Source organism: Daphnia pulex, chromosome 2, assembly GCF_021134715.1.
Source record: "Daphnia pulex isolate KAP4 chromosome 2, ASM2113471v1".
In the NCBI taxonomy this organism is placed as follows: domain Eukaryota; kingdom Metazoa; phylum Arthropoda; class Branchiopoda; order Diplostraca; family Daphniidae; genus Daphnia; species Daphnia pulex.
In genome coordinates this window covers 9,006,942-9,029,579 of record NC_060018.1, presented here as the reverse complement: position 1 = coordinate 9,029,579, position 22,638 = coordinate 9,006,942, and the positions used below count along the sequence as shown (strand labels likewise).

Below are 22,638 nucleotides of genomic sequence, written 5' to 3'. Positions count from 1 at the left end.
TCGTCGTTAACTGTCCTGGAGGAAGGTGGGGGATTGTTGGCTCGTCCAGCATGTTTGATGTGGGGTAGTCAAACAGTATCACTTGTAGATCTGAGTTTTGCTCTGTCTCACCACTTTAGATGTAGTACAATAATCAGTATTCACACAAAGTAAAAACATTAATCACTATTTTTCAATTCAATACTCTGACAATAATTGTCGACGAAACCCCAGCGTCATGTTCAAACCGGGAAGTCGGGATATCCCTCGGCCGTTCTGAGGCCCACCATCCCACTTCTGACACCAAATGTTATCCGCTGCCTCTTTCTCCTCGGATCCCAATCCTTTCTTTTCTTCTCTTTGCACTTGCTCCAGCTTCCGCTTTTGCCTCCGCTCACCTTCTTCGACCGTCACCTTCACGGTCGTGTCCCTTACTGCCCCCGTCTTTTCCTTTCATCATCCCAACGACGATTCTACGTTGTTGACTCTACGTTGCCTTATGTCGTCTTATTCATCTGTTATCTCTTATCCTGGAATCCAGCCACTCCCCTAAAAACACGGTTCACAACACATATTCGTATTCATTATTCTTATTTTTGTTTTATCGTTTCAAGTACAATTTAAAATAAGGTCAATATACGCCGATCTGCCAGCTCTTGGACGCGGGTAAGTCACTGATTTTTTCAAAAATTTCAGTGATTTTTGACCGGTAGTTTCCGAGATACCACAAAATAAAAGTCGATTTTTTTCATTTTGCCGTAGAGGACTTTTTACCTGCGTTTTTTTTTATTTATCATTTTTGTCCCAATCATTTCATTTTCTAAGACATTTAAATATAAGTTTCTAAACCAATTTTTCACGAGCTTTCGTTTTTTTTTTTTTTTTTTTTAATTATTTCTAAGTATAGTCATTTAATTTTAAAGTGTGTAAAAGCTTCCGTATTCAAAAATCGGAAGCAAAAGCCCACTTTTTTTAAAATTGTTTATGAAACCTCCATTGACACTAGTGTATGTGTAAAAGTATTCGTAAATACGAATACTTTTAAAATTATGAAAAAATAACGATAAAAAATAGAATTTTTTTTCCTTCTATTGATGTATTTGTAACTGAAAAACATTTTGTCTTCATGTAGCAATCTCAGTTCAAAGATTTTTTTTAAATAGTCAGCTGATCAAATCTGGTCTTTCAGATCGTATCCAAATTTGTAAAAAATTTCATGATTTTAAAATTAATTTAAATGACCTGCGCAGTAATTTAAATGAAAAAACGCGCATAAAATTTGTGAATAAGCGCAAAACTTTAACATTTAATTGAAGGCTTCCCGTTCACGATAAAAAAAAAATCCTTTGATACAAAAATCAAGCAAATCTAATTTTTTGCGACGGAAAAATTCGAAACTCGGCGGAATGACCCGTAAGTGTTACATACCGTTACACCATTAGGAGCGCTCTGACGGTTGTGTGTGCTTTCCAGTGAAATCAGCCAGAAATCAGCCAGCGACAGCGACACCTCTGTATCAACTAGAAGCAGATAACCTGGATACCCTTATAACATTAGACTTAGAACACGCGTTATTTCTTTCCTGGCGTGTGACCTCAGCTCTGCCCTTGCTTAAATTTAAATTTAACTCGACCCTCAACCAACTTTTGACTGGCCACTGGCTCCTATTTGTTGCCATTACGGCGACGCAGCATTTGAGTTAAGTTGATGTCTACTACATATTGTCTGACCAATTGACGTAGGTCAGATGACGTCAGACAAAATCGGACGTCATCTGACCTTCGTCAGTTGGTCAGACAAAGCCAGATAAGGCGGGGCGGACAATTGTAACAAATGTAAAAAAAAAATGTCGAACAGCAAGGGTTCGTACAAGGAAGTATTTTTTATTCACACATCACACACAGCCCGCCCGCACAGGCCGTCGTGTCACAGGCCCAGAACATATTTCCTGTCAATAACGTCACTTTCGTGGATAAGACTATTGATAAACGCTCAATGAAGCAATTATAGTCGTGGAGGTGGCGCTAGTATTCATTCGAGAGCCTATTGCCTGAGGGCTGTGTCACTTATGGAATGTGATCCTCTAGGCTTGAACTAGTCCATCTAGTCGGCAATGCTACAGCCAATATTTATCCAACTTGATCCCGCAGGAAAATACCCAAACGATGCGCCCACCAAAATAGTGCCAACGAAATTATCAGCTATCATCCTTATATGAGCTACCTAAAAAGGAAAATTTCACAGATTTACTTCATACCAGTTATATGTACCTATAATAAGTTTCAATAGAGTGAGTTAGATTTCACTTATTTCTTGCTTTGTAGTTTATAGTTTTACTTGACTTATGCACTATTTTACTATCATGCTCATATTTATTTTTAAAAAGTTTTAATGTAGGATATTGTTTAACGGAGGAAGCCGCTTGCCCTCTGTCATTAAAACTTTCGTGAGATTTAATGAGCCTTTGATGAATAATTTAGTAACTTGCGTTACGCTGTTGTCTTACGCAAACTGCATACCAAACGTTGATGAAAAGAATTGATTAGCGCGCCATAACCTGTATCCGTTCTCTTCACCAAAAAGATATAAGTAGCGGTAGCCAGTCTTTTCTTTCCTTGTTTGCTTGTTCCTTGTATTTCTTGAAAATATGAGAAATTTGTTTTCTCATTTTTTATATTTCTTTTTTGCCATGATTTTAGTATTAATTCATTACAGTAAATTTTTCTTTAATTCGCATAAAAATCCGTGCCAAAAAATATCAAAACTAAACCGTTCGTGCTTCCTTAATATTGTATGGATTGAGGCCGTGTTATTCTAGCCCATGCTCTTCATCCAAACCCTTGACAAAGAAAAAGCCTCGGTTAAAATAAAAGTAGAATCTCATGGAAAGAATAAAAAGTTAACTCATTTGATTGGCTAGTCACGAGCGCTTTGCTATGGACCTTACTTGTAACTACGCAAGCGCTACACGGTGGTTGCCTGTTGATGCCTGTTCGTCGCTGAAGGTTTTCACTTCCAATTCCAAGCAGCATCTCGATTTTTTTTTCTTAAAACTTCTGATGACAGCCTTAACGAGGCCAGTGTATCGAAAATAATGATAGGAATTCTTAAGATCATCTCTTACCGATATTGCATTGTGTGGCTAATGGTCGTTGTGTTTAGTTTGTTGTAATCAGTGCTCTTCGGGATCATGTAGTTCCGCAATGTACAGGACATTTTTGTGCTACGTGTTATTATTCATAATAGCTTCCGTTAAAGCAAAACTTCCAAGTTTACAGCGAGTGTGTGAAAAGAACAAAAACGTCAGTCCACTTAATTTAGATTATGACGAAGTAACAGCTACCGTCAATGTTTCTCTTATTAAAAATAGCGACGAATTATTTACTTCTTACAAGATATACTTGTTTGCCGATTGGAACCATTCGACGGACAAAATTTCCTGTACAGATGATGCTTACCTTATATCTCATACCGCTTATGATATTACCGCAGAAAACGTAAGATAACTTTTAAATCTCGCATTTTCTATTGCCTACTTATTTCCGTAATTGTTTGTAGTATTTCCTCGTTAGTTTGCGCTACGTCTATAGCGGCTTTTATCGACTGACGATTGTTCCCTGGTTCAACAACACAATAAGTTTCCAGCCAATTAGCGTTTATTTCGTCACACGAACCACACGCCGTCCTATGGCTGTTCAAAACTGGACTACACAATTCATCATCCATCCTTTGCCAACATAGTAAATATTAAAAAAAAAAACATATTCTGGTGTTTTCTCCTAGTCGTGGCACTATTAAGTGAAGGTTTTTACGGGTTTTTACTTATCGTCCAACTACCCGACAAACGATTGTAAGGGAACCATTAAATGCACTGCAGCACACCAATAATGCACCAAACAGTTGAATGAGTATAGAGAACTGTCACTATTGTGCCTAGAACAAATATAAATTGTAGGGTTGATGGTGATTTAATCATCGTTGTCGTCATGTCTAGTTCTAGCATTATCGTCCAGTTTCTTCCGGCTGATGTGGAGTACGATTTCAACTTATACGAGGTTTTATTATCGGAGTGTGATTCAGCCTCATTATCCATTTCCGTTGGGCGTTCTTCAGTTTGTTATGCCAACCAGGTATTCACTATACTTTTCGAAATTTTTAAAATCTAATCGAGAAATAAATTAGTCGAAACCAGAATGCATTTTTGACAATTTAACGGTCGGCAAATATTGCGCTTTCGTGAGGCCTCTTGATCAGGTAATAAATAAATTTGTAAATAAATAAACCATTGATACATTATGTGACTCTATTTTATCATACAGCGCTGCAATTACGGTAATATATGGAAAGTCAAGGACCACTGTACTGTTCACAGCGACGTGATTGAGCTTGCTCATTCTTCCCCTTCGACTAATACGCAGTGGTTACCAAGAGGATCAGTTTTAGGGTAATCATTGTACATAGGTCAAAACATCACTGTAAAATTGGAAAAAAAAAAAAATTATTAGATCATTTCTTTGACAGAGATAGTGTTGGGAATCACTCGACAACAATTTTATCTGCTGTAATAATTAGCCTTGTCTTGGTTGCTGGATTTGTGGGAGCATTGATCTATGGAATCAGAAGACGATCTCAAATGCGTAACCATCGAAAGTTTCCAGCTATTCATTTAACCAGATCTTCAGTAATAACTACTGGTAGTACAAGAAAGAACATTTTATTGCTATGGTTACGCGACAACAGCCAGCTAACGCAGCAGGTTAATCAACTTAAAGACCAATTCAAAGGGCTAAATGCTAGAGTAAGTATAACGACGTTCTAGTATATATAGTTCTGTAGGTGCATATGATGATATATATTTATGAATACGTAGATTATGGATATTTACGATGACGAATTGTACGACGAGCTATCCGTGGACCCTGCTCACTGGTTGAACGAAATCATGGCTATGAAAAACTTGCGCATTGTCGTGGTTGGATCGCCTCGATTGGAGCAACAATTTACAAACGATGTTCGTCCTGGAAATGAATTGGATAATCTTGAAGGTTTGGTGCTTTATGCCATAAAACAGCTCTGGCTCCTTAAAGCGGCCAGCCATTCTCTCTATTCAACTACTTTTTTCGTTAGGTAACATAAAATATCCTCGATTTCAAAATGTAGCCTACAGTTGAAAACCATTTTTATCATGTGATCACTAGGTTCTCCAATATTCCCTATGATGGGAATACTAACGAATTGACACCTTTCCGTTGTTTTTTACTGCCCATGCACTGTGAAGAACTTGTTTTTTACATAAATAGTTAGGAATATAGGTAAACTTAAATTATAAAGAAAGTTATGAATTTATTAACCAAAAAATCGTTCGAGTAAACTGAGTTGCATGGGCACTGTACAAAATCGATTTATTAAATTAAAATAGAATGCTCTTCCTGGGAATGGAAAATCTCGATTGTAGCGAGCCCGCCAAATCACGGTTTCGGAGCAAACATACTCCGCAAATCAAGTTGCCTCATTCCATTTGTTACAATTGTTTTTGAAGGGTCCTTATTTTTCTGTCGACTAAGCCCGGAAACTCGAAACCCACTGAGTGGGATCTTCTTGGTGATAGTGACAGATTCCTCGGTATTGATTGATGAATTCTGTTAACAAATAAATATTGCAAATTAAAAGTTAAAAGGGATAAAAGATGTTTTTGAATTATTACCATAGAGGGTGAACATGTGTCTTTCTTTCCCGCATAAGGTTTCGGCGACTGGGAAGAGATTTCGCTTACATTTATTGGCATCACGTGGTTGCCACAACTAAGAATATTACTTTTTGGTTTTTCAGTAGATGTGACGTTCTCTGCATGGAAATAGGCACTTGTAACTATCTCCTGGCCATTGGGATCAAACTTCCTCAATTGACTGAAAGTTTGGAGTGTCTTGAACGTGGAAGAAATTGGAGAAGTTTGTGGTGAAGTTTTGACATCTTTTGACGAAGTTTTTAACTTGACGAATGGGTTGCTTTTCCTCAAAGGTGTCACATTCTCGGAAACCGTTTTCGTCATAATAGGTTCTGCAAAGGGATCCAATAATGATGCAAGACCATTGCATTTTTCACTTTCATTATTCACGGATGCTTCTGTTCGAAGAGATGATTCGATCGAACGTCTGGCTTGACTTTGAGACGGAGAAATGTTTTCATTGGTTCGTTTACGTTTACGAGTTAAAATAGGTGAGGACGGCGATTCCTTCTTGGTATATTGGCTTGCCAGCTCGTTGTCGCTTATACCTTCGACTTGTTCGGCTGCTTTTGGTATACTAAATTCTATTTTGGCAGTAGTTTGCTTGCACACAAATGTCATGGAGGGTTTTGCACTTACAACCTCAGATGAAGATGAACTATACTGCTGGGCAACGAAATTCTTAGACCAGATGCTAGGGTGTTTCGTGAGTAAGCATTGATTTCGTTTTGAGACTACCATGTCCAGATCATAGTTGTCAAGTCTTTCTAGAGTTTCGGCATCCAGATTACCTATTAAAATTAATATATAATTATACAAATCTTTACTTACAATTTATTTAATTATTACACTTACCTATTGCTAGTTGGAAAGCGACGTCATCTGTCATGTAGCGTCCAGCAAACGGTAAACTCTCAGGGTCTAAATTTGGTGGATAAGTAGTGAGAGGAAGTAGCTTCCGTTGCCTCGGTTCATATATTAGTTGATATAGAAATGTCTGTTCAGCCTTGACGAAATTTTCTCGGTATTCCAAAGTGATTTCGAGAGTAGGCATATTCAAGCAGGCAGGGACTTTGCAAAGGAGCTGTTGATACAAGAAAAAGTTTATTACCACCTGTCACATGTTCGAGAAAAAATAAATAAAGTACTGAATTTAAATCGCTGTCTGTACTCCCACTGAAGAATTTGAACGCTCTCGCCAATCCGATACCTTTTAACGAAGGTAAATAATCACATCCAGATAGAATGCACATCCTTCTGAATCTAATTAATAAAAATTCTACAGTGAGCAAAATCAACATTTAGTTGAACAAGTTATTTAATTAACAAATACTTTACTTTTCATCATTGAAGAACTCAGCCTGTCCTCCAAGAGACAGAAAGAGTTTATCTTTTTCGATGAGTACACCAGTTCCAGCTTGGTCCATTTTGAACAATATTCGAGGACAACCAAATGCTAGCAAGTCTGAATCTTCAGTGATAATCAAATGGGCTATACCTGCAGGTGAGAATTTGTTGACTGAAAATTGCATTGTTAACGTTGAGAAAGCAAAATTTACCTTGAATTGCTAAAAATGCCAACTGAGCATCTGCTTCATATGGAGCAACAATACAATCAATATTTCTTGCTCTGCAAACTTTAATTAATTCCAAAGCCATTGTAGATGTCACGTCAACACATTTTTGAAAACATTCTCTGGCCTTTGAATTGTTTCCTAGGCGAAGATATTCTCTGGCTTGAATTTTGTTTCTTTCACGATTTCTGAATAACAAAACAATACAACTTATTAAAAAAAATTATTTTCACAAGATTAATACTGTTTATACTCTCTTCGTTTTAATTCTGTTCCCAATTTTGAAGGCAATGGTTGTCCATCAAAAACTAAGATTGGTTTGATGTCATGTGACAAAAGCATATTTATAAATTTCATACAGTAAGTGACATACCTGTAAAACAGATACTTTCAATGCATAATCAAGATTTTAAATGAATCTAAATCGTATTACGCATCCGTTTTTTCTCCTTTCACTAATTTGTCGGCACATGAAAAAGCTCCTTTATGTAGCCAACAATAACCATCAATTGCCACAGTTTTGCCTCTGAATTGGCGGACATGGCAATTTACAGATGATTTTTTCAAAAAAGGTAAAAGCCCGGATATTCCCATTATGTTAAAGATATAGAAAGAATCCTAGGCTAGTTGCAGCAGTGAAGGGAAACTAAAAACCTAATTTTAAAACAAATTAATCCAGTGAAAATTTCAGACTAGGGCACTAAGCAGTAGGCAGGAGCACAGGAGAAGAAAGAAGAGTGCACAACCACAACATTTTCAGTGCTGTAACTTTGGAAATGGCAGAAAGACGTGCAGGCACTGCAGGGTTGCCTCACGATGTATAATGAGAGGTGGGCAAACTCAGTAGGGCGCCCCCTCTTAAAACTGTGCCAACTTTCTGAAATTGTTTACACTTCTGCCGCTAGGTTCTCTAGTGTTAGTGGCCCTGAGATTTGGCGCGAATTCTCAGAAGTAAGCGTCTGCCATTGTTGATAGTAGATTCCATTTCATTGTTTCATTTTATAATTTCGTTCTTTGACTTAGGGTGATGTGTTTTTGATAAATCGTGTTGCGAAATGGTTAAGTGTTTCGTTGTTGGATGTTTTACGGGATACAAATCAGCAAAAGAAAAATATGCAAAGGTATTTAATTTTAAACCACCCAAAGAAGAAAGGCAATTCATTTTATGGGGAAAGAAAATGAAAAGAAGTAACGACCAGGTATATCATGCTCCCAATTACTATTCCCCTCTATGACGAGTACGTTTGTTAGATTCCCCAATTTTAACTATTTTCTACCAATGACCAATAATAACGACAACACTACTTATTTTTTAAAATTTATTTTATTGAAATCAATAAATTGTAACTGATGTTACGTTATTACAAACTAGCATGGTCTTAATTTTATTGTTTCTAAACTAAAACTCCCTTTAACCAAGATGCTTTATCCACAATGGTTAAACTTGGCGCCAGATTTCAGGGCCACTAACACTAGAGAACCTAGCGGCAGAAGTAAGAACAAGTACCGAAAGTTGGCACAGTTCTTTCCTCTCGGGTTCGCCCACCTCTCATTATACATCGTGGTTGCCTCAAATGACCCGAAAATCCCCTTTTTTCAAGTAAAGACCATGATTGAAGTGTATTAGTATGGTGGAGGAACTTATGGTTGGAATCGGCTATCTCGGCTGAAGCCAGTGGTCGGCTATGATCAGCGCTGCCTGGTGGACAATTGGGTGAACTATGAGCTATAAACGGTTTGAAAATTTTCTAAGTCCGATGACACAAAGTGTCTCCCTTTTTTTCGCGATAACTCACGTTTGAGTTATCGCAAAGCAAATTTAAAAAAATCATCTTGGTGAGGAAAGAATTTCCTTTCACCATGATTTTTTTCTGATTTTAGTAAATTGAAGTTTATCCCCAAAGTGCTAGACATAAAGTTTGGAAACATCGGCGCGCTCGCCATATGTTTCCAAGCTTAAGTGTATGCTAGTTAAAAATCATAAAAAATTGAAATTAATCAATTTTTACTTGAAACTTGCACAAACGGTAGACAACATAGTCGTCTACATTTGGACAAAGTTTCAAATTTTTTAATGAAACGCTGATTTCTGCCGATTTTTTAATAAATTTTGATTTTTCTTCTCACGTCGCGTGGAGCGTATCCTGCCCTGAGGGAAGAATAGAAGAGGGAAAACCGTCGGACCCCTTTGTTCTCTCCTTTTTCTCTGGCATTTTTCTTTAAAAAATCGGCAAAAATTAATAAAAATTAATTTTAAGAATTCGACACTGCTACCAATGCGCCGAGGCTCCTTGGAGAGGTTCCCGAAGGGCTTTTTTTTTCGTAAAATGTGGTTGTGTAGTAAAGGTGTTTTCGAAGCCGCGTTTTTGGCTGTTGATATTGAATGCACGTTTATTCAAAACGATTTGATTGCTTTGATTGCAAGTTGTTTACTTGTTTGTAATCGAAATCGATCGTTTTGAAACTATATTTGCATTTCTAGTGACGTCATAGCAAGTGATTGAATTTTTGAAACCAGCACAGAAGCTTTGTTCCAACTAGGCTATACTCTGACTGTCTATCATTGTCTACATGACTATAACAGTCTTAGTGTCACAGATTACTGACCAGAAAATAAGTTTAGAAACCAAACAATTTTTGGATTTTCGTGTTTTCTGTAGGTCAATCAACACCAACATGGAACCTGCAGTGAAGCTAAAGGACTTGGGAAGGAGGAATCCTTCTCCCTTCCCATGAGAAGATGTCATGCAAATCTGAAATCTCGGAGAGACAGCACACTTCATGAGTTAACACTTACAAAATCAAAATTTCAAAATAGGTAATCTACCAGACCACCAAACATATTTATTCTTATTGAAAATTATTAGAAAAATCCAAGAGTTGTTTCAATGTTTTCTTGCAATTCTTTCTGTGTGATGGACAGAAGATATAACATACATCTCTGTCGCTTTCAGTCATCATCGAATTTCTTTCACAGAAGGTACAACAAAAAACAGATAATGGGAGTTAGTTATAGGCCCCATTTAAGAGGTAAAGAAAATCAAGATGTCTTAATCTAATTTTTCTAATATGACGTCTTCTTTTTTCTTTTGCTACTCGTTGATGGAGTGTCCGATTCTATTTCGCTTGGTTTTCTCTTGCTGGTCACGTGCTCTTCGTGCGGATTTCGGACTTCGAACGTGAATTTCTTTTCTTTGTCTTTTTCCAATTCCCCCAGTGTTACGTTCAGGTCTTTCACGAAAATTGTTCCTCTGCACTTCTTTAACCCGTTTGATTTGGTCAAAGACTCAACGTTGGCTGTGCATTGAAAAATTCCCGCAACTTTTTGTTGACTGTATCTTCTTCCATTTTCGTCAATTATGATCCAAAAAATGTTTTCTTCAGCTGATCCATCTTCTTTTCTTTTCTGTTTTTTTTTCAATTGTGCACGTTACTACTTTAAAGGGCCGCGAATTGCCAGGGACCGGATTGTCGATGGAACTTTCAGCAGTCGGTTGGTCATTAATAGGCTCGCGTTGATTATTCATTATTTCGCCCATGAATGACACGTCAGTTGTTTCCGAATCGGACCCTTCGATGTCAACATAATCGTCATCATTTATGTTGGTGTTGGCTGCTGCATCTCCGGTTATTTCCTCGTAGAGAAAGTCGTCGCCAATGAGATTTTTAATTTCAGGTAACGTCAAATTATGGGGAATTCCTCCGTTAATGACGAGGTAGTCGATGATGGCAGCGATGGGAGGTAGATTCTCGCCAGGATGTTTCCTTTTCAATTCATTGTAGAGCTAATGAAATGTAAACCGGGATGAAAACGTAATTGAGTGTTAGAAATATACATCATTGTCACAGATAACTCATACTACGTTGCTGATCAATGTTTACCTTGAAGATTTCTGGGGCAGTTTCCTGATTTGGCCATTCGAGAGGCCTCGGTACAAAAGCGCAGCGTAATGAAATGGAGTCACCGTCATCGTCAGTGATTTGGAGGTTTGCACCATCTCTGATCAGGACCTCAATCAGTTCGTAGTTACACTTCTCAACGACTCTCATCAACGGTGTTTTTCCTTCCTTGTTTGGTGTATCAATTGCCCACGGTTTCCCGTTTTCGTCTTCATCCACCTCAGACACCAACAATTTGACGATCTAGCGATAAACATTTGAATGACGATTTTAAGTTCTTATTCAAAAGGAGTTTGATAATTTTCTTTGGTTGATAGAATACGAGACCAAACTCACCTGATTATGAACAAAGCTACTAGGCATCATATAGCAGCGCCTCGTCGTCATGTTTACTAAAATATAGGGCCAATTTCTTTCCTTCCGGACAACTCAATAGAACCTTTATTGCTCTTAGTTATTAAAATAAAAAGATTTCCATAAACACAATCGGTTGTACCTACGATAGCACCAATTGGTATAAAGGTTGTTTCTTAACCAAAATTATTATTTTCTGAGGCCAAGTGTAGGAACCATCTCTCCGCAAAAGTATTATTCCACTTGCCCGTGGCGTGAAACAAATTAAACAATTCCACAGATTGAACAGACGACTCAACGGCTAGTCGGAAGTCTGTTTTTCTATCAAAATCCTGTAGATAAAAATCATTAAATTTACTAGAATGAGTCCGATCAAAAACTGAAATAATTACTTCAAGTTCTAGATCACATTCCAAGTCTAGCAGTAACATTCGAACACAATCGACGTGTCCATTAATGGCTGCCAAGTGAAGCGGAGTTCTTTTATTCCCATTGATTTCGTTAGATGAAGCCCCGTTTTGCAGCAACAGTAGCAGTACTTTCGGATGATTTCTATTTTTTAGTGTCAAAATGGGGAAAATAAAAGTATATCTTGCATACTGGTAATACAAAAAAATGTCTATCGCAGTCTAATTTTAATTAAAATTTCGTCACACATTACCTCAAAGCAGCGGGTAATGCGATGTTAGACCTCCCTACTGTATCCCCCAGCTCGTCCCGGATAGTAGCCACCCCGAGATAATGTCCCCCCAGATATGAGTCCCCCCTTGATTGTATCCCCCCCTAAGATGTCCCCCCCCATGAAATGTGGAGGTGGGGTTACTATCGTGTGGAAGTCACGATAGTAGCCCCCCCCCCCCCCATAGTTCGTTCACGCAAAGGGGGGGACAGAATCCGAGCCGTAAAGGACACTATCCCCCCCCCAAAAAAAATCGTCTTGTGATTTGTGTTCCACGGCCTAGCCTGCTATAAATAATCATTCGGCGACTTCCCGTTTTTTAACTGTGCCTGCTGCCCCACCTCTACTCCATCACACGCTCTGGACTGTACAAGAAAAGTTAAAGTGATAATTAAAAGGAAATTTTTCCCAAATCGCCTAGTTTTTCATCGATATTTCAGCTGTTTGTTTACAATTGTTCCATGTAAGGAAAAGTAAACATGTTAATGTAAATTGAGGTAGGGTTATACACGTCATGTATTCCAAACTTCATTGCGAATTCAATCCCGATCAGGCGATTGAATGGATCAAGATCCTGGGATATTGCGACACAATTGAATAGGGACTGGAAGGACATTTGCGCTTTTCGAATAACATTTTCTTTTTTTTTTAAATATCACGGTTGGTTTTCTATGTGCTTGGTAGAAAGTGGAGATCGAATGAACAAGTTGGAAATTATCTTGGAAGAAAAATTGCGTTGGTTAAAGAATTTCGATCGGAAAGTAAAAAGAAATTGAGAGAAATGATTGTCGATGTCCGCAGCGGTTTCACGGCGCCACGGTGCAAAAAAGAAAACATCTCAGACAAAAAACCTTCATTTCTTTATTCTTACACATTATGAACAAATATATTACGTGTGAGTGGCTGAATTAATTGAACACGCGCCCATGAAAAACATTTTTCAAATTAAAATTTTCAAATTATTTGTCAAAGTGACGCAACGCTGCCTAAAAAGAAAACAGATTTTTCGTTTATCGTTTCTGCTATCGTCTGGCTGAATATTTTGACACGAAATGTTCCTTTTTCCTTGCCATTTTCACGTTGTTCTTTGTGTTGCCATAATTTTTGTTGTGTCGTAAGTCAGTCATATGTGTCAAAAATTCAAACCATTTTGACTAGGATTTTCCTAGCTACATTTGTGTAGGTGCTTACAACCTTCTGGGTAAGCATAATCAAATTTGACATAGAATTCTAGATGGCCATAATCATTCAACATGTTTACTTTCAGAAAGCGGCCACTACTTTGACAGAATCACAGTGATCAGTGGAGGAAATTTTTTTACGTGTTGCAACCAGGTAATCAAAAGTTTGAGATTGCCAAGGTCGTCATTCGGCCAACAACATGTTTTAGGTGAGCTTATTTGACAAAATCTCGATTCCCTGTGTAACATCATTGTTTCTTTGCAGAAACCATTCCGCCACCTGAATTGCGTTCTTATCTTGGATTACTAAAATTTTGTTAATTCTGAGAACAGAGACTGGAGACAATGAGACATAAATACTACAATTGAGTTGCGGTTTGTGAGATGATGTTGTATTGATGCTATACTAAAAATTTGTAACAAGATGAAATACAATCCGATAATTTTCTGGAATCACTTTTCTATGAAGGTCATTGGTTCTTTGAAAGCTAGTGGTTCAACATACAATTAAGTATGAGGGGTAAGAGAGGGGTAAGAGAAGCGTAAGAGGAGGGTAGGATGGGGCAAGAGAGGATAGAATTCCCTTTGGGACGACAGACTTTGGAGCACCACAAGGCCAGTACGAAATTCAGTCGGAGAAAGGATTCCGTGCAGTGGAGTTGTCTTATTTAGATCTTCAGTTGCGACGATTCCACCTAGTTCTAATTTCCATCGCCGTGAATAGTTAGTTCCCGTTTGTGTTTTTGAGAGTGACGATGGCAGAGGAACATCGAGTGGTTCAAGTTTCGGTGGACCCTGGCACGCGGAGAAATACAGTGCGATACAACACCGAATGTGGCTTCTTCTTCTACAAAAAAGAGCAAAGGTAAGTTTTCGCATTGCATCAAATATACCTAGTTATTAACTTCACTGTGATTAAACAGAGGCGATGTCCTTCGACTGGAATGTAATAGACGCAAGCAAGGCTGCCCTTGCAAAATTTATATGCGGGATGGGATCTTCATGCAACGCGGAGAACACAACCATGAAAACGAAGTGGAAGAACAAAATAGGGCGTTGGCAGTGCGGGAATGTGAATTAATAGCTGGTGACCCACAGTTTCGGCGATTGGGGCCAAAACAAATAGTGGAGGAAGCCCGCAGGAGACATCCCGATGCGGTAATTGCATGTAATGCAGCCGTGGAGAAACGAATCCAGCTAGCTAAGAGAGCTCGGCAACCCCCAACTCCAAATTCTGTTGACGAAATGTTGGCTTCTATGGAAAACCGTCCAGATTATACGTAAACCAATTACGCATATTGTTCTGTGTTTAAAGTTATAATTTGTTTTTAACCATTGTAGAAGATCGATCAACGGCGAGCAGTTTTTTCATGGCTCTGTTTATTCTGACCATGAAGATGAGGTGCCAGGTGTCGGACTTGTATTTTTGTCCCTGTTTTTCCTCCGCTTTCTAGGAGAAGCAACATTAATCATTCTTGATGGAACTTTTCATACCGTCCCTACATTATTTTATCAACTTCTTACAATCCATGTAGTGGTCCTGGTAAACGGTCGTCAAAGGGTAAATAGACAATTTCTAATTATCTTTTTATTAAATTTAATTCGTCTTCCTTTGGCAGTACTATCCATTTGCATTCGCATTAATGACGAGGAAAACAAAAAACCTTTACTTGGCCGTTCTACGTTTGATTGCACGGACGTTTGAGGATCGCTTCCCTGACGTACCCATCACAATCAACCAGGTCATTTCTGACTATGAACTGGCCTTAATGGAATCAGTACCTGAGGTTTTCGATGGAGTGGAAGCGAGAGGATGCTGGTTCCACTACGCGCAGGCCATTATTCGAAAAGCAGCGCAACTGGGGTTGAACAGATTTTATAGGGCGGGCGGTGTAGTAGCCCATATCATACAAGAGATTATTGGTCTCGCTCTCCTTCCAGAAGACAGGATCTACGAAGGATTTGAGGTAATTTAATTTAATTCTTTTAATGGGGTGCTGACTCTTGTCCCTCCTATTCATTAAAGAGCGGACAACCACTTGTTAATTTTTCATTTCTTTAATCCTTTGCAATTACTTTAATTTCAAAATCCAACAGAAATATCAGACGTACTCATCGAAGGCGTTTGCAGCAAGAGACCCCGGAGGTTCAACGAGCAATGAATCAACTCTATGCCTATTGGACCAGCTATTGGCTGGGAACGATTGGTCCCGAACGGTTTTCCTGCTATGGAAGATCTAACCGGACTAGTAACTTGGCCGAAGCTTGGCATCGATGGTTTAACGCAAAATGTATTCATGCCCATCTCAACCCATATGACTTCGTTGGTAACATTTTTGTTATTGAAGAAATTCAAACACTTTCGCATCTTAATCTAAATATTTTCATAGATGAATTAAAGGACGAGGAGGAGTCGAAACGGCGTGACTACCAGGCGGCTGCTAGAGGACTTCAGGTTGGAAGACAAACATCTGCGAAACAAAGATCCCGTGATAGGAGGATCGCCGAAAATGCCAGACAATTTGCAGCGGGAAATATTTCATTGCGGGATTTCCTGGAACGGTCGAGACCAGCATTTCAAATTAGGGTACGCTTCATATCAACCTGTTTATTAAATGAAATGTATAAATAAGGTGTTTTATATAAATTAGCAACATGGCGCAAGAGATGAGGGAGAACACAGAGAAGGAATGAATGAGACCAGTGATGATGAAGACTTCGTACAGGAACGTGATAACCGCCGTCGACAACGACTTCCCGCGGGTGGACGTCACAATCAACCAAGGGTTGAAAGGCGGGATCGTTTGGATGCTGATGAGTTAAGCCCACCACGAGACTTGGACAGACTCCGTCGTGCTATGGCCAGAAATAGACGACGAAACCAAACACCTCCAGTGAGTCCAGTGCAAGACCAATCGCCTGCAGGAAGTCCAGTGCATGAACAATGGCCTCCAAGAAGTCCGGTGTATGACCAATCGCCTCCAACACGTCCAGTGAGTCCAGTGCAAGACCAATCGCCTGCAGGAAGTCCAGTGCATGAACAATGGCCTCCAAGAAGTCCGGTGTATGACCAATCGCCTCCAACACGTCCAGTGAGTCCAGTGCAAGACCAATCGCCTGCAGGAACTCCAGTGCATGAACAATGGCCTCCAAGAAGTCCGGTGTATGACCGATCGCCTCCAACAAGTCCAGTGAGTCCAGTGCATCAGCAATCGCCTGCCGGAAGTCCAGTGGATGACCAATCGCCTCCAAAAAGTCCGGGGTATGACCAATCGCCTCCTGTGAAAAAATTTCGCCAAGGTCGTTTAACAGCATCTTCAGACACTCTTAGTTCACGTTCAAAGTCTTCGTCTCCTTCACGTTCAAACACTCCTTCATATACAAACAGCTCTGAGAGCACAACACCAACAAAATTCCGTACCCCACCTCTCCGTTTCTTCACGCGTACAGTCAGTCCAAATTTTAGTTCATCACGATCGGCCACTCCTGGTTCCTTTCGTTCTATCACTGCAAGTGTATCTCCCTATGACACGCGAATTTCTGCAGTTACTCCTGACGAACTTCAACAGGCCATCCAGAAATTGCTGGCTTCAATGGAAGATGGCCGCTTACAGCATGAAATTGCAGGCCATGAGAGCAGATGTGTCGCCAGAAACCGCTCACCACCGCAATAGACAATGTTCCATTTCAACATCGACGTAAGGTGCATATAATCGAATAACTACCAGTCACTTGAGCAATCCCCAATTTGTTCCTGTGTTTCTCCAATGAAAGATTTTTTCTCATGAAATTCAGAAGTTTGTATTATAAACCAGTAACCATTGCGATCATGAACTTAGAAATTGCGATCATGAACTTAGAAATTGCTATTCGAAAAATAAAATGTTTGGTTAAAATTGCCTTGTTCACCTTTATTCATTATTAATGGAAGCTGATGGTGCTGCTTACCTGGTTGCAACACGTAAAAAAATTTCCTCCACTGATCACTGTGATTCTGTCAAAGTAGTGGCCGCTTTCTGAAAGTAAACATGTTGAATGATTATGGCCATCTAGAATTCTATGTCAAATTTGATTATGCTTACCCAGAAGGTTGTAAGCACCTACACAAATGTAGCTAGGAAAATCCTAGTCAAAATGGTTTGAATTTTTGACACATATGACTGACTTACGACACAACAAAAATTATGGCAACACAAAGAACAACGTGAAAATGGCAAGGAAAAAGGAACATTTCGTGTCAAAATATTCAGCCAGACGATAGCAGAAACGATAAACGAAAAATCTGTTTTCTTTTTAGGCAGCGTTGCGTCACTTTGACAAATAATTTGAAAATTTTAATTTGAAAAATGTTTTTCATGGGCGCGTGTTCAATTAATTCAGCCACTCACACGTAATATATTTTTTCATAATGTGTAAGAATAAAGAAATGAAGGTTTTTTGTCTGAGATGTTTTCTTTTTTGCACCGTGGTGCCGTGAAACCGCTGCGGACATCGACAATCATTTCTCTCAATTTCTTTTTACTTTCCGATCGAAATTCTTTAACCAACGCAATTTTTCTTCCAATATAATTTCCAACTTGTTCATTCGATCTCCACTTTCTACCAAGCACATAGAAAACCAACCGTGATATTTAAAAAAAAAGAAAATGTTATTCGAAAAGCGCAAATGTCCTTCCAGTCCCTATTCAATTGTGTCGCAATCTCCCAGGATCTTGATCCATTCAATCGCCTGATCGGGATTGAATTCGCAATGAAGTTTGGAATACATGACGTGTATAACCCTACCTCAATTTACATTAACATGTTTACTTTTCCTTACATGGAACAATTGTAAACAAACAGCTGAAATATCGATGAAAAACTAGGCGATTTGGGAAAAATTTCCTTTTAATTATCACTTTAACTTTTCTTGTACAGTCCAGAGCGTGTGATGGAGTAGAGGTGGGGCAGCAGGCACAGTTAAAAAACGGGAAGTCGCCGAATGATTATTTATAGCAGGCTAGGCCGTGGAACACAAATCACAAGACGATTTTTTTTGGGGGGGGGATAGTGTTCTTTACGGCTCGGATTCTGTCCCCCCCCTTTGCGTGAACGAACTATGGGGGGGGGGGGGCTACTATTGTGACTTCCACACGATAGTAACCCCCCCTCCACATTTCATGGGGGGGACATCTTAGGGGGGGATACAATCAAGGGGGGACTCATATCTGGGGGGACATTATCTCGGGGTGGCTACTATCCGGGACGAGCTGGGGGATACAGTAGGGAGGTCTAACATCGACATGCCAAAGCAGCGTGGTGAATGGGCTTGTTGCCATCCGTTTTTTCAACTTCTTCTTGATCGGCTATGTCCAACGACGCCTTATATGCGTCAACAACAATTGGACCATCTCCACATTTCCTTTCTGGCAGGCGACGCTTAGTGCAGTAGAATTTCTTCCATTATAAGGACTTTGACAATCGATTACATCTGGGTAATTTTTCAGCAGGAATTGAATGGAGAGGATGGATTCTTCGGATTCTTTTTCCACCTTCGACAACAGTAACTTGGCCAAATATTTTCTAATAGATTCCACTTTTTCGATCACCGACACATCAACAAATTTGTCATGTAGTTGACTAATAGGAATTGTTCTTGTATCATTTCCATGGGATGTAAAGAATTCCATATGCACCGTCTTCCCATTGAGATTTACTTGCTTAACGCGTCCAAAATCGCCCGCCATCTATTCATTTTTTAAAATTATTTAATTTAAATTAAATTGGATAGAAATAAAAAAAAAACTGTTCCGTACCCCGTCGTATGCCATGTCCATGCCATCTGAATATGATTTGTTAATGACTTGTACCACGGCGCCAACTGGTAGCCACGAATTGATCTGCGCAATGCTTTTACGGGAAGCCTAATACCATTTTTTTCCTCTTCGAAGATACCACCTTTACGGTTTTAACTTGGCTCGAGGTCTCCATTCTCAATTCCTCAAACGTCCCATTATCATCAACCACCTGAAATATAGAATTAAACATTATACGCGTTCCTTCCAACGATTGACACACATAGCATCTTCAAAAGCTAAGTGCTTTACCTTTTCCATTTCACCATTGTTCCAATCTAATTCGCAGTTCACTGACATTTCTCTGAGCTGCTTCAATCCAACTGCAAGTTTGACCCTGTCTCCAATGACGAATGGAGGATCTGCGACAACGTCTTTTGGTTTCTCGTCCGCCCTCGACTTGGAGATCTTGAGAACGGGTAGTGTGTCAGGCTGATAATGTCCGCCGATACCAGCTTTGGCAATTCTTAGGTCCATTTTGCCATTCAAACCCACACGGTAGGAGTAGGATTTATCTAATTCACACGGCCACTGGACCCAAACTTTGCCCGACGTCATCTCACGGCCGGTGGGTGTCGGCACCACTTTACCGATTGGTGGGTTTGCCTCTTTATCTTTCCATCCATCCTGAAATGAAAGAGAGAAAATTTTGTTTCGGGATTGAATTAGTTTCATGGTAATATTTACTAACAAGAATTACAGACTCACCTCGTCACCGTATTTCCAATCTGCACCTCTTCTCACTAGTGCACCAGAGAAAATTCCTGTCAATGGGATCCTTGGCTGGTCAGAATTCAAACGGACGACGATTCTGTGACGCGAGCATCAATTAGAACCAATTTATTATATTATTAAAAAATAAAATAAATAATTATACGGATCAGATGACGGGTGATGATAGCGCCTATAAAATTGACGTGTCGTTGATCGTGTGTTCCGTTCGCGAAGCAAAAGGTACACAAATCGGAAGGCGTAGGACAATCAAGCACTGCCACCTCAAACCGGCAATGTCTTTCTGGCCACACCCTCGACATTCGACCCCAGGGTGTTTTACCCCGACGGTTGAATTGTCCAAAACCTTAAATGAAAAATACAAAGGTGCTGATAGAACTACACTCAAATAATAAAACAAATTAGAAACAAGTTCAAACGTTAACTGGATAAAAGATGCTGGGCAACGGAACAAACAAAACGTAATCAGGATGAAGAAATAATGTGTTGAAAGTGAACTTACCCGCAAATCGTAAGCGTCTTCGTCGCCGATGCGATAAATAAACTGCTGTCCTGAATCCCAACGCACTTTTACCCTCCTATCACAAAGAATCCATTCCAAAGACCCAGCAAATGGTTTTTGTCTTATTGGTTTGCAAATTTACCTTGAATTTTGGATATTTCTAACAGCAGCAGTAACAGTTCCTACAAATCCTTCAAGTCTGTTACCTCAGAACTTAAGTCAATTTAGTCTCAATCTGGTTGGAACTTGGAAGCACAGACAACTTTACTTCAAAGTAAAAACACGGTCTAACAGGAGAGGTAGACTAACGCCCTATCCCTCTGATCAGCCGGAATAATCAAGGGACTTAGAAGCTTCCTCAAAATGCCGCTTAGATCGCGGGCGTAGCTTGGTCACAACTCTTCAATGCTGCCATTGCCGCCAATTGCCGCTGGCGGCTTGGGGTGGGATTCCCCGAATATATAGAAGGAGGGGGGAGAGGGAGACTGTGCAACACACAACAGCTGGTGGCCAAGCTACGCCGCGATCCAAGCGGCATTTTAAGGAACCTTCTAAGTCCCTTGATTAGTCTGCTGCCATGGCGTTAGTCTACCTCTCCTGTTAGACCGTGGTAAAAACTTCATTGAGGCTCTAACATGTTGTTTTTTTAACATAGAGGTGAAACTTCCATAGATTCCCTAACAGTTTTCAGGGTGTCCCTAAACTATGGACTTGGACAGTCCAAAATGGACTACTAAAATATGGACTTCGATCGAAAACTATGGACTTCACCAGATGGCGCTGCCTGTCCGAAAATATGGACTTTGTCCTAAAACTATGGACTTCACTTTATTGCGTTTCCAGTATTTAGGTATGGATTTTGGTGCAAAAAAATGCACTTATTGGCCTACCACCTAATATGTGCTAATATGCTAATATGAACTTTCCCAAATTAAACACGGAAATTTAGATATAATAGATTTTTAAATATTTTAGAATACAATATTCATACATTTTACAGAATTTCGCCAACTTTTCCCGTTATAAATTATATGTCCGCATGTTGTAGCAGGTTAGATCTTATATTTATAAAAGAAAATTTTTATTTCTTTATAGTTTTCTTTGTAATTTAATTTAATACGTTTTATGCTAGCAGACTTAATAACATGCTACGAAATAATGGCTTAACTAAATAAAAAAAGGGTGGAAATATGTTTATTTTTGCCTAATTTCGTACAACTACATGAATTTCATACAACTACAGGAATGATAATTATACAGCTGTTAGCGGACAGCTTGCTTAACCAAAAACTCCACTTGTATTTGAATAAAGTCCATACTTTTCAGGAATAGTCCATAGTTTAGTGGCGTTCACGGTTCAAGTTCTAAAATATGGACTTTGACGGGCAGCGCCATCTGGTGAAGTCCATAGTTTTCGATCGAAGTCCATATTTTAGTAGTCCATTTTGGACTGTCCAAGTCCATAGTTTAGGGACACCCCAGTTTTCAGCATAAATAGCAGCAGAATGAATGACATGATCAATTTTCTTTTACACAAACTAGAATGGTGACAATTAATAGAAAAATATAGGGAGGGAAAATACAGATTCGTACTTGGTTGAACATTTAGTTGTTTCTCACGATTCAAGAGATCACACTGTTATAACTTATAAGGTAGCTTTTTTCACAATAATTTCTTCAACTCATTCCAGACCAAGAACAGTTCCTTGTTCTCTATCAACAGAGTTGAAAGAGGTGTGGCAGGATAGGCCAGCAGGTTATCTAGCACCTCCAGTTACAAAATGTCTAAAACTTCGGACATCATGTAATATTCATCTAATTAGAAGTTGCCTTAATGCCTACGACGTTAAAATTAGTCTTTCATACGTAACATTTATGGTTAAATATAAACGTACCTTAAGAAAACTCAAAATCCATCTATTGAGCTTAGCAGGCGAACGAATTTCACTCGTTTCCAGTTTTTTCCCTCCAACCCCAAACTGCCTCACCCTAAGTCCCTTCGGGAAACTAGAACGCGACACTAGAACTGCAACTTTTTTTAACGCGTCACTAGAACGCAACCAAATATTTGTTAAAGTTTAGGGGTGTAAAAAAAAGAAAAAGAAAAAAACAGCAAAATTTCTCGTCTCTGAACAAGAAGTTGCTATGCCTACCACTAGAGAGACTCATCATTCGGAG

General features: G+C 39.2%; 2 protein-coding genes and 2 long non-coding RNA genes across 7 annotated transcripts; 2 read left to right on the top strand and 2 right to left on the bottom strand.

Moving 5' to 3' along the window:
* The first annotated feature begins 2,718 nt into the window (after positions 1 to 2,718).
* On the top strand, positions 2,719 to 5,649 carry LOC124203778. Of its 2 annotated transcripts, XM_046600633.1 has the most exons (9): positions 3,155 to 3,281; positions 3,350 to 3,476; positions 3,538 to 3,719; positions 3,974 to 4,109; positions 4,162 to 4,233; positions 4,299 to 4,423; positions 4,501 to 4,777; positions 4,850 to 5,106; positions 5,178 to 5,649. In XM_046600633.1, the coding sequence occupies exons 3-9, from the start codon at positions 3,667 to 3,669 to the stop codon at positions 5,281 to 5,283; spliced, it is 1,026 nt and encodes a 341-aa protein (XP_046456589.1). In that variant the 5' UTR covers positions 3,155 to 3,281; positions 3,350 to 3,476; positions 3,538 to 3,666; the 3' UTR covers positions 5,284 to 5,649. The 2 variants fall into 2 exon arrangements, with proteins under 2 accessions (XP_046456583.1, XP_046456589.1); XM_046600627.1 differs by having other exon boundaries at positions 2,719 to 3,476.
* Positions 5,303 to 8,095, bottom strand: LOC124203770 (exonuclease 1-like). Of its 2 annotated transcripts, none has more exons than XM_046600604.1 (8): positions 7,712 to 8,095; positions 7,532 to 7,651; positions 7,264 to 7,466; positions 7,043 to 7,202; positions 6,853 to 6,967; positions 6,560 to 6,788; positions 5,684 to 6,495; positions 5,303 to 5,618 (listed from the first exon to the last, which is right to left on the bottom strand). In XM_046600604.1, the coding sequence occupies exons 1-8, from the start codon at positions 7,870 to 7,872 to the stop codon at positions 5,448 to 5,450; spliced, it is 1,971 nt and encodes a 656-aa protein (XP_046456560.1). In that variant the 5' UTR covers positions 7,873 to 8,095; the 3' UTR covers positions 5,303 to 5,447. The 2 variants fall into 2 exon arrangements, with proteins under 2 accessions (XP_046456560.1, XP_046456570.1); XM_046600614.1 differs by having other exon boundaries at positions 7,532 to 7,586; positions 7,652 to 7,763.
* Positions 8,096 to 13,253: 5,158 nt separating this feature from the next.
* Positions 13,254 to 13,787, top strand: LOC124209752. Its single transcript, XR_006881053.1, has 3 exons — positions 13,254 to 13,412; positions 13,479 to 13,601; positions 13,658 to 13,787. It is a non-coding gene; the product is annotated as an uncharacterized LOC124209752 (long non-coding RNA).
* A 5,132-nt stretch (positions 13,788 to 18,919) lies between these two features.
* Positions 18,920 to 21,231, bottom strand: LOC124203311. Of its 2 annotated transcripts, XR_006878510.1 has the most exons (6): positions 20,603 to 21,231; positions 20,461 to 20,536; positions 20,104 to 20,304; positions 19,935 to 20,037; positions 19,188 to 19,853; positions 18,920 to 19,118 (listed from the first exon to the last, which is right to left on the bottom strand). It is a non-coding gene; the product is annotated as an uncharacterized LOC124203311 (long non-coding RNA). The 2 variants fall into 2 exon arrangements; XR_006878509.1 differs by having other exon boundaries at positions 20,461 to 21,231.
* Positions 21,232 to 22,638: the final 1,407 nt, after the last annotated feature.

What these genes read in the sequence shown, in the direction of transcription:
- LOC124203778 (XM_046600627.1), top strand. Translation starts at nt 3,183, where the DNA reads ATGTACAGGACATTTTTGTGCTACGTGTTATTATTCATAATAGCTTCC. An exon ending in ATCCATCCTTTGCCAACATA is followed by an intron (nt 3,720 to 3,973) that starts GTAAATATTAAA and finishes CGTCATGTCTAG; the next exon opens with TTCTAGCATTATCGTCCAGT. An exon ending in TCAACTACTTTTTTCGTTAG is followed by an intron (nt 5,107 to 5,177) that starts GTAACATAAAAT and finishes TGTGATCACTAG; the next exon opens with GTTCTCCAATATTCCCTATG.
- LOC124203770 (XM_046600604.1), bottom strand. Translation starts at nt 7,872, where the DNA reads ATGGGAATATCCGGGCTTTTACCTTTTTTGAAAAAATCATCTGTAAAT. An exon ending in ACAGAATTAAAACGAAGAGA is followed by an intron (nt 7,467 to 7,531) that starts GTATAAACAGTA and finishes TTTGTTATTCAG; the next exon opens with AAATCGTGAAAGAAACAAAA. An exon ending in GGCATTTTTAGCAATTCAAG is followed by an intron (nt 7,203 to 7,263) that starts GTAAATTTTGCT and finishes TCTCACCTGCAG; the next exon opens with GTATAGCCCATTTGATTATC.